Source organism: Ostrea edulis, chromosome 2 (assembly GCF_947568905.1).
Source record: "Ostrea edulis chromosome 2, xbOstEdul1.1, whole genome shotgun sequence".
In the NCBI taxonomy this organism is placed as follows: Eukaryota; Metazoa; Mollusca; class Bivalvia; order Ostreida; family Ostreidae; genus Ostrea; species Ostrea edulis.
In genome coordinates this window covers 107,184,048-107,195,431 of record NC_079165.1, presented here as the reverse complement: position 1 = coordinate 107,195,431, position 11,384 = coordinate 107,184,048, and the positions used below count along the sequence as shown (strand labels likewise).

Below are 11,384 nucleotides of genomic sequence, written 5' to 3'. Positions count from 1 at the left end.
GATTTACAGCAATAGTACTGTACAGCATTTGATATCACAATTTCTAAAAAAAAAATAATAATAATAAAGATAAAATCACTTCCTATATTGCACGATTCTTACCTTATTCATTGTTAGTCTGACAAACACATTTGAAAAACAACTTGAACTCTTTCCTAATAGTGTCTATTTTCCAGCTGTAAACAAACGGATTGAGCGCTGAGTTTAAGCTGGTAAGTGCGCAAACAACAAAGATAGAGCTGTGAGATGGATTAAAGTTAAAGACAACCATGAACATAATTGTTACGAATGGGCCTTTGAACAGAACGAGTAGGGCGATTATAATACCAACAACTTTCAACGATTCGAACACCTTCCGCTTTCCAATCTCGGTGATGTAGAGGCTGTTTTCATTGGACGAGTTTTCAGGTTTAGAATGTCCTTCTTCAGTTTGTCTATTCTCCATTTGCCAAGCGAAGGTTTTCATGTACCGTTTACGAACATTGTTTACGGTAACCATGTAAACTAGGGTCGTCGATATCAGGAGCACCATAACCAGGACACCATAAACACTGGTAAAAATTTGAAAGTTTTCGCCATAAATTGCCATAATATTGCACGTTCTTACATCACTTCTTGATGTGGGACTAACAAACGCAAACAGCCATGCAATCACAATGCTCCAACTGATGACGTAAATGACGTACTTCCGCTTTCCTTGAAACAGATGATCGTTCCAGGGACTGCCAATGGCTACTAAGAAACGATGAAAACTGATAAGAAATGTCTGGAACAGGGACATCAAAACTGCCACAGCAATTAGTACCACCGACATTATGCAAGGAATAAAGGCTCCTGACCAGACAGGAATGAGCAGACGAAAGCTAGAAATAATACCACTCAGTCCAAATGTTAAATCACTAATCGAAAGACAAATCACAAGGTTATGATGGCGGTTTGCTCGGACGGACTTGCTCTTGAGAAATATGATCAGAACAAAGATATTGATAAAAACAACTATTGATGCTATTCCCAAACCTACTGCCGCAATAGATGTTGGGAATGATTGTACATCCGTCTGGTTCGTACTTTCTCTTTCACACTCCGTGCAGTTACTCATCCTGCATCGTCTGGCATTTAACCTAAGAAAAGATACAAATATAATGAATATCTTTATTACATCAAACTGAAGTCTTTTTTGAAGAATTCGACACCATGTACTAATCCCATTTGCGATTTACACGTATGTGCGAAAAGCCTTACCTCTTGATATAAAAAATGATAGAATACAATGTACTTTCAGACGTCTGCTAACTTATGATCAAATGAAAAGCCATGAATAACCGTTGCTCTAGTATTATCACCTAGAGAGGCGAAATATAATCACGAAAGAGCGACTGAAGTAGCCATAGCAACAGTGGTTTTTAATTGTTTGTTGTATTTGCAGCAAAAACATATTAAGCCGTGAGATTGATCATTTGCTTACTATCATCAATTTTTCATTAACTGATATTTGATATGTACATGGTTCAAAACAAGTTTCAAATATCCAGATAGGTTTAACGATTTACTATTCTTCTTTACGATTTCACTTTACACCCCACCCCCTCCCCAATCGACAATTCCAATAAAGTCACATGTGGTCTTTCCAATCAATGGTTTCTTTTTATTCTCCATCCTTTCCCCATAAAACTTTGCAAATCAATTTTGAAGAGTTGTAGGGTTTCTTCATCTGGACAATTCAAAATCTTCCCACTGTAGCTGTATTAGCCCAAAACTATCATAGTTGTAACTTTTCATTTATTCACATATTTATTTTTTGCAATTTATTAAAATCTTTCAATTTTTTTCAAGAAATTGTTCAAAGTTAATGTAGATAGATAGATAGATAATTAGATAGATAGATAGATAGATAGATGGATGGATGGGGATGGATAGATAGATAGATGGATGGATGGATGGATGGGGATGGATGGATGGATGGATGGATGGATAGAAAAATAGATAGATAGATAGGTATGTAGATGTAGATAGTTCGATCGATCGATAGATTTATCTCTATATATATCCAATAATAAAAGTCAAGAAACACAAAACTCGAATAACGTTTCAATGTTAGCGCTTTCGGCTTTAATGCCTCTTCAATCAGTTTTAAAATGAAATACAATTGCTAAGTAACGTCAACGTATCACGACGTTAGTAATTGTCCTATGTGACGTCATAATGAATTACAACCGTAGCGATATAATACGCACAATGGTAAACAACACTGGGAAACCAATTATATCGGTTACATGTAGTTTCAGTTTTAAACAATTATTTTCTACTAAGTTGGGAATTAAACAATTTTATAAAGTAGTCCTACTTTGTAGCTCTGGAAATTTCGCAGTCATTATAAATTTTATAAAATGGAAACATGTTGAAAGTTCCATGACCACAGTTAACATGTTCGGAACATGGTTTATTTCTGATACTTGGATCGCGAATTTGCTGCTTATGGACGTGCACATGGGCGTTCCAGTTTACCGCTTTGTCCGATGTAGTTTTCGTTACTGGTAGGGCAGGACTTGCTATATCTATAAATCACTATAATACAACAACACTCAACATCCAAAGTGTCATATCTGATAGTAGATACGAGGTCAAATAAAAAAAGATATAAAAAGCATTAAAAATGACCAACGACACGAACAAGAATGAATTGTCAAACTTTCGGGACAACCTGCCCCTTCCTCAGGACGAAAGAATATTTACATAGAAAAGCAAACTACTATTACACTACAGAAGATGATAACAAACAAAATTATCGAGTGTAATATGTGGCAATAGAATCGTCTGTTCTGATCGAGCGTTAAGATTGAACTGAACTAATCAGTCATACGCTGAATAAGGTCATAAATCAAGAACGAGTTATCTAAACAGTATACTTAAGTCGTATGTCAATTCGTTCTAATAAAGGCTTATAATGAGTGAAAGGTGAAGATAACGAACAGTGATCAATCTCATAACTCCTATAAGCAATACAAAATAGAGAGTTGGTCAACCAGTATTTCGTACCTGGGGGTCTAAAGTTACACGACTAGTGTTGAACTGTGATGAAAGATAAGATTATATGAAAGATATATCATTTGATAACTTTTAAAGTGATGACTTAACAACGATGCTGATTGTTTGAAAATTTCATTTGATTTCTGTGTCCAAAAACAATGTCGTACGGAGTTCATCTGCACTAAGCACGAGGGAACTTTTCTCTGGAATGCGTCTTCCCCGTTCTAATTTAGCACTATTTATAGAACGGGATTTTCCACACACGGATTATATTGTAACGTGTTTTTTAAGGGTTCATTTCAAAGGATAAAGGGATCTCGTGAACTCTAAATATATATACATGTATGGAATTTTCCTCGGGCTCTACTTGGGCCAAAAATTAAATACATAGAATCACTATCATTTACAATGATTATTTTGATTTACTGGGATACTTGTCCCGGGTTCTGTTTTTCTTAAAAATACACTGGGACACAAGCCAAGGTTCTATTCACACGGTTCTGTAGAGATGGCTGGGCACTTTGCACCTGGTTCCGAAACTAAGTTCCTATTGCTTGTGAGTACTCGGTGCCTCACCCTTATTCAGGATTACTACACCTTGTATCTAACCACAATTCCTTAGTTTGACTTTCACCAGTGGCTTACATTTCTACCCTAACCTTTCAAACTCTTTTCACTATTAATTCTTTAATAGTTTACCTTCTAATTCTGGCTTACTTCCACCAACAGCGGGCTGCTTACGAATGATGAATGCTGCCTCTGCAGCCTCTTATATAGCAAAGGGTTATACCCATTCAAATAGGGGTAAACAGGATCTCGGACTATTCCATTAGTCTGAGTCACTTCAGTGTTTGGAAGGTATAGGCCCATTGTATAGTTCATTACTCATTACAATATATAACGAAATGCATTCGTTTGAATTTTGTTTTGCATTGCTATCAAAAATAAGTACAACTAAAGATATGAATAAATACAAATCAATTCAAAGAAACAATATACAGTCCCTGAAACGTTCTACTTTCCCACTTGAACGGTGAACTCACGGTGAGCGAACGGTGAACGAACGATGAACGCACGGTGAGCGAACGGTGAACGCACACAGAGCGAACGGTGAACGCAATTTGGTGAACGGTCAACGCAAAGTGAATGGTGAGCGCACGGTGAACGCAAAATGGTCTATTCATTCGGTATATTTCGGATTTTTTCCTTGGATTGTACTTACTTTGTAATCAGGTAGAGCATATATATATGAATACATCTGTTTGTTCATTTTCGTGCAAATACTGGATGTAAACTTCTCATGAAAACAATCGAAAATTTCACATCAATGCACGTAACAATGATGGGAAAACAAAAGAAAACTTCATGTGTTCATTGTTTACAGTATTGCATATTCTGTACAGATACATGTATACATGAAAATTAGAAACATGTATTTTATAATATTTAGAATTCTTGGCGTTTTCATAAATCATGAATATCGGTGCTTTATCTCGGTATGCTACATGTAATTATATATTTTGACTTAAGATGCATAGTATTATATATTTCTTAATACAAAAGTATAAATGATGCATGTGATTTAAAGATAGTCTAGTAATTAGCGCCAAGAATTTACAGATGCACATGCATGACTTCAAAATTTACGAGCGCGGTCGTTTGGATTACACGCAATTAAGAAGAAAAAAACATCGAAGAAAGTAGTAATATAGGGTTATTGAACTTATATTGGTGAATATTGGCACGAGTTGGCTGTGAAAATGCACGAGCTTGCGAGTGCATTTTGACAGCCAACGAGTGCCGATATTCACCAATACAAGTTCAATAACCCTTTTATTATATAGCTAAAGTATTTAGTCGTTAAATTATATCCCTTTTCACTCAAAATAGGGTATGTAAGTCTCGTTTGGTTTCACTTTCGGTTTTGCTACTTCCGGGTACAACAACATGTGGAATATATAAAGTCGTAACAGAGAATCGGCGCTAATATGTAATTTGGTGTATTGTTAAGCGATCGGCTGCATACATGAGACTGGGAAAACCCTGCCATGTAGTTTATTTAGGTTCCTAGTCGATGCTACAGTAAGGAAGCGGTGGATACAAAGATGTAGGTACGTAATATTATCACAATTCAACGAATAATCATGTCAAATTAACACACCTGTGTATAAACTGACAGAATATACTGGACGTGTTGTTTAGATATTTCAGAGGGGGTAGGCCTACAAAAGATTTTGACAGACGAACTGATAAAAATAAAATAATAAGAGCAAAAAATTACATGTACTACAATTTCATAAATGGGGGGAGGGGGGGGGTAAGTTTTTCTTCGTTATTGATTTCAACATTTATTAACATCTTTTACTACATAATTCCCTTCTGTCTGAAAGGGGGAAGGAACACTTATTTATTGTATCAATATAGAAAAAATAACCTTGCTAGGAAAAGGGGAAAGGGTTGACAGGACACCCTTGATACTACTTGCCTTTATATAGGCTCCTGCATGATTAAATTTTGTATTGTGTTTCAAGAGAACTGGCATATATCTTTATTGTATAATTATGTAAAAGTGACACATGGCCTTGAAAAGAATGATTGTAACACTCATATTCTGTGCTTATTTCAGAAACTACAACTTTGTTGTGTAGTGAGCCACTTTAAGTCAATGAAAACAGCAACTTATGGTATATTACTTTTTTTTCATAGACATATAGTTACGAAACCTGCTGAAGCAGAAGCATCTGCTTCAAACGTACATGTAGGAACCGAAGTTGATACTGCTACCAATATATCTGTACCAGACAACAATGATACAGCATCAAACCCTCAACATTTAAAAAGGTACAGTGTACGATATAAGTATTGTCAATACCAGATACTAGTACATCAAACCAGGAAGTTACAACGGTTGTTAAGTTTAGTGTCAGGTGGTTTTTCTGTATTTTCTTCATTCTCATTTCAGTGTTATCTAAATTTATATGCACACCAAATACTATAATGGTATTGCTTTTGTTCTTACAGCTATGATGTTGTAAACTTGCAGTGAGAAATATACCTGCTTAATTAAAAGAAACCATCCTTGACAATTGGGAACATCATAATTGAAAGACCCTGGGAAGGTATGTTTTAGCGGTTCGTTAAGGAAAAATGAACAATGCACTTTCTATACACTGACTAGTTATCAATTTCACAGGTCAGCACAGATTTCACAATATTCAATTACCTAGTAATTTTAGGGGGCATAAATGTTGCTGTATACACCATTTTCTGTGGATATTTTTCATATATTCATGAAATTTTGTTTGAAGGGATCATGAACACTGTTGGGAGTGTCCATTCAACTGAAATATAAAAGTCAGAAGAATTGAAGATTGCAATGGATGCAACAGAAGTGACCTAATATGACCAAATTGATATGAATAGCCAGTTTTTCGCTTGCAGTAATGACAAGAGTGGCCACAAAGAAAAGACCGTAATGTGTATTACACCTAATGCAGCTTATTTCCAATCTGTATGCTGGATACAAATCTAATTTGGCAATTGTGAACCATTGTGGCCTTTTAGAGAAGTTGCAAGCTGGTGGTATATTCCTGGCGGACAAAGGATTTTGTATATTTGACAAACTTCCAAATGACATGACACTTAATATCCCATTCTTTCTTACAAATAAATCCCACTTCTCAAAAGAGGATGCACAACTTTTCTATAAAATTTCCAAATGCAGAATCCATGTTGGATGGGAAAATGAGAGAATAATTTTTTTAAAAAATTCCTTAGCCATATTCTATCATAGTATAGATATTGATCTGACAAAATATTTCAGATTTGTGTGGATCATGTGAATTTGCAGGTTCCCTTTTTGAAGGAGATTGCAGATAAATCCTACAAACTTATAAGATTAATTGCATGTATATATATATATATATATATATATATATATATATATATATATATATACCTTAAATCTGCACATACCTGCCACATTGAATTTTTAAAGTTAAAAGTAATGAATACCATATATGCAATATAACTTTTCTACATATTTATATAAATATAAAGCCTTTTATATTCGTATGAATATAAAGCCCTTTGGAACGTATCCATCAGAATGAAATATTCTCGAGAGGAACGTTAAACAATATACAATCAAACATAAAGCCTTTTGTTCTCATTCTGAAGGTTTTCAAATCTGCATTATTAAAAAAGAAGTAAAATCCATTGTTTTAATAAATGCATGTAATTGAATGATTTTTGTAAAGCTGGACACTGTGTCTATACATACATGTATTTTGGTTCATCTAAAATAAGAAAAACTCTGTCTATAATGTTTATTCAATAAATATACATGTAATTACATGTACATAACTTTGATAGATGCACCACTGATATCATAATAAAGTATATGTACATGTGGTTATGTGTGTGTGTTTTAGACTGCAAAAATACTTCATTATTATAATTAAACTCTATCACACTTAAAAGGTTGACCATAATACATCTTTGTCAATGTGAATTATTTGAGTGTCACTAGGAATCCACACTAGCAAATCACAGCATTTGGTGTCTTTCAGGTGCTGTTGTCCTTGAATCTGATGCCAATATTCAAATTTTGTTTTGAGGTGCAGCGAACCATCCCTTGCATCACATTCTAAAATGGCAAATGTCATTACATGTATTGATAAAATATACATGATTTACAAGTGCTCTGATTAGTGGTGAAAGTATTATACTGCAATATGCATACTTGTACTGCAGTATTCAAAACTTGATGCAAGTAAATTTTATAAAGAACATTAGCAGTTCATTATCACAATGAAGCCTAAGTAGTATTTGTATTTCATTCATAAAATATTACTTTAAAGTTATAATAAACTTGGATACATCCATAATGATATACATGTATGTGAATACATATATGTACAGCTAATGTACATGTATTAGGTACACATACACATAATTGTTCAATCTATAATGCTGACTTACCAAGAGGGAAATCCCAACATTTGCACAAGCCTCTTTAATTGTCATTGTTCGAGCTGAAAATGGGCACTTAGCCTCAATTAAGAATTTCAGGGGTTGCTGAAAATGGCCTGTTGCCCCGCGGAATGAGAATGCAGTTAATTCCTCCATTGTTGTTGTGAACTTTGACTGTGCCGACTTTGGATGTTTTATCCAACTACTGGCGTATTTTACATTGAACAGTTTTATTTGCCTTCTTATATCTGAAAAATTCCAATATATCTACATGTAAAATTTTTATCTTCACAGTTCGAACCCATTTATTACCTACTTTGGGTATAGATAAGATAAGTTTATTCCAATTTTGGGCCCATAGAGTAAAACAGCAAGACAGTTTATAAAGAAAGAAATTTCTAAAAGAAAGTTTACAACATTATTATAATCATAATAGATATAGATCCAAACATGTATTGACATTATTTTATCTTTAAATTGTGTACCTGCCTTTGAAAATTTGCTGTCATATGAAGATCGACCCTTATACTGCCCCATTATGGGCATACTGGCATCAGACATCCACATTAATGATGACTGCACAATGCACAACACCTTTATCCTCAGATTCAAGCATATCTATAAAATATTTTTAAAATATTAAACAATCTTAACCCATCTGTGATGTAACTGATATAGATAGGCATATTTAATGCGCTTTATTTATTGAATATACAACTGTACACTGCAGATGCGTAAATGTAGTATCGTTGCCCCCCCCCCCCCCCCCCCCCCCCCCCCCCCCCCCCCCCCCAGTACGTTCGTAAATACAAAGCAAGTTTTATGCATAATCCGTTTTTATTTTCAAGTATTAATATACTTTTAATTGGAATGATTTGAGAATATAAAAACGTATCGTACATCTCATCTCTCTAGTTCATAGATTATGCTTTTACCAACCTGCTCTTTATCTGCAAGACGTACCCTCGTCGATGCTTGTACACAGGCGGTTATTACACGTAATTCGTCAAACACGAAGCGAAGAATCCTCGACCACTCCACTAATGCTTTAATTCCCATGTTTATCTCGTTAAAACCTCTACATAATCGATTGATAACGCTATATCTATGTATAACACTCTCTACACAGTGAAATCTGAGATGTTGATGTACCCGGAAGTTAATAATCTCGCTAAATCTCGGCAATCACATGACGAGACTTACAGACCCTATACCCCAAAATAGACGAGATTTCAATATTGGCAGTGTGCAATATCAACATGCATTTCTTAACTGTTCAATATTTAACCCGTCATTAATGCATGAGGCAAACTGATTTTGTGAATGGGGACATCATAATTTAAGTACAGTAAAACATTTTGCTTAAGTAAATATCAAATACCAGCTCTGTCAGATTCGGAGAACCGTCGTCTGCCATTTTGGCTTGTTTACGTCGTGACGGTAACGTCAATATTGAACGCTCATACTCGGAATGTTTCGGGCGCATACAATTTACGCAATGCAAAGTTAGCGTTCAATAAATTCTCAGGATATTGAACGCTAACATTCTCTAGATTTTACGCAGATTTTATAGTTGACTATTTATTAGCTATATAATAAGATAAATGTATTGAACAACCAGCATGGGTAGAACAGGTACATCATGTACCTCGTGTTGACATCTGAACGCTTCTAAATAGTATAAAAGGTTTATTCCCACGTAGATTTTGCGTAGTTCACTTTACTGTAAATACAGATATAGTATATCGAACTGAGGAAATAATCTCCCAGAATTAATGTACGTACATATAAAATAAATAGTGTGACCATGAATTTACATTTAGCTTGTGCAATATTTGTATATTTTTGATGCGGATAAAACTGTTTATTGCACTGAACTATACGTATATCATATGTGGGGCAGAAATATACGAGAAATATTTCCTCTTTATATTAGAGACAAACGGTTCAAAACTTTTAAATTTGGGGAAAGGAGTAAATATATTTATTGGCAATATCTCTCATAAAGATATGCGTAAAATAATCAAAAATATTTGTCAAATCAATTTGACATTTGAGCATGAATGTGCATTGAAACGTACAGTGTAGCATATTTTTTTAAAGTAAGAAAATGATAAACTTATATAGAATTCTTGTCAAGTGAGACAAAATAAAATATAATAAATTGTGCTTTTGTCCATACCTAAAAATATCAAAATGATAATTCGGGTGGGGGCGAGGTATTTATAGACTGAAACTGCCTCATTTTCGTACATGTACCAGCGCTCGTCGCACGTTCTTCGCTATATGCACATGTACATTGTATAAGGGTTATATTCATAACTGAAGGTTGTTGCATTTTTCTCTCATTTAGAACTTATTCAAACAATACTTGTGTTTTGTAATGATAATAACAATGAGTTATTCTATTCTTTGATATTGGTGAGTGATCCGCAGTTTTCCTTGAATTTTCTCAGTTGATAATCCTGATATTTGTACTTTATCTATTAAATTTCTGATATAATGTTATTATACTTTCACTCTTATGCACAAGTTCCTTTTTCATTTTTGCCTTGCTATGAAAATCGATCCTTTGACTTTGGTGTTCTGAAGGACAGTGAAAGGTGAACGCTTTTAAAACTGTAAACGGAGAGCGCACGGTGAACGCATGGAGAGCGAACGGTGAACGGAGAGCGAACGGGAAAATGGTAAAGTAGAACGTTTCAGGGACCGTACATAGGCTTAGTGATGACGTGGCGCAATAGTCAACTTGATGACGTAGACCACTTACTGGTAGAAGTAGACAGATTACACGGGTTCCCGGTATGAATCGTCTGCTTTACGAGATCGATAACATGACGGAGCAAGTGGCGACTTCTGACCTGGTAAATATTAATGAAACTGAACTGCGTTATATGGGGCTCAGTCAACGAGTACGTTTTCGACGAAGAGGTGTTGAACCTTTTACTCGATATTGAAATGGATCCGAGTTGCATTCCATCGTTCCAACGACATAACTAGTGTTCAACGTCTCCTCCAACACAATGCAGCATAAATGCAGTCACCAATTGTTATCTTCCTTTATATCTAACTCAACTTTAAACCATTGCAATTTTAATTTGGCGTATAATCCATTTAAATCTGCACAGTAACTGTACCTGACCTGAACGCACAACCATGACGTTTAGTTGTTGTTTTCATTCTTACATATGTATTCCTACGCGCCATTTCAAAAACGTTGATTCAAGCTTTTTATTGGGAGAAACTATTTGTTTTTCTATCTTAAAACATAATCAAATGAGAAGAAATAAAACTTATAATTCTTTGTTTGATTCATGCATCAAACGAAAAATTCGACGGAAAACTTTTTCATCAATGCGCTACGCATGCATGAAACAAAGAAT

At 34.7% G+C, this 11,384-nt stretch overlaps 1 protein-coding gene and 1 long non-coding RNA gene across 4 annotated transcripts; one reads left to right on the top strand and one right to left on the bottom strand.

Moving 5' to 3' along the window:
- The first annotated feature begins 4,947 nt into the window (after positions 1-4,947).
- LOC125681818 (uncharacterized) lies at positions 4,948-7,439 on the top strand. Its single transcript, XR_007372327.2, has 4 exons — positions 4,948-5,138; positions 5,734-5,868; positions 6,049-6,146; positions 6,336-7,439. It is a non-coding gene; the product is annotated as an uncharacterized LOC125681818 (long non-coding RNA).
- On the bottom strand, positions 7,342-9,177 carry LOC125681817 (uncharacterized). 3 transcript variants are annotated; one of them, XM_056155993.1, is made up of 4 exons: positions 8,941-9,177; positions 8,487-8,619; positions 7,979-8,249; positions 7,342-7,675 (listed from the first exon to the last, which is right to left on the bottom strand). In XM_056155993.1, the coding sequence occupies exons 1-4, from the start codon at positions 9,058-9,060 to the stop codon at positions 7,669-7,671; spliced, it is 531 nt and encodes a 176-aa protein (XP_056011968.1). In that variant the 5' UTR covers positions 9,061-9,177; the 3' UTR covers positions 7,342-7,668. The 3 variants fall into 3 exon arrangements, with proteins under 3 accessions (XP_056011968.1, XP_056011967.1, XP_048778001.2); XM_056155992.1 differs by having other exon boundaries at positions 8,007-8,249; XM_048922044.2 differs by having other exon boundaries at positions 8,011-8,249; positions 8,941-9,171.
- Positions 9,178-11,384: the final 2,207 nt, after the last annotated feature.

Excerpts from the sequence above, each read along its gene's own strand:
- LOC125681817 (XM_056155992.1), bottom strand. The coding sequence starts at position 9,060 with ATGGGAATTAAAGCATTAGTGGAGTGGTCGAGGATTCTTCGCTTCGTG. Across the intron at positions 8,250-8,486 it reads CAGCAAATTTTCAAAGGCAG|ATATAAGAAGGCAAATAAAA; the intron begins GTACACAATTTA and ends GGAATTTTTCAG. Across the intron at positions 7,676-8,006 it reads TGGGATTTCCCTCTTGGTAA|AATGTGATGCAAGGGATGGT; the intron begins GTCAGCATTATA and ends TTGCCATTTTAG.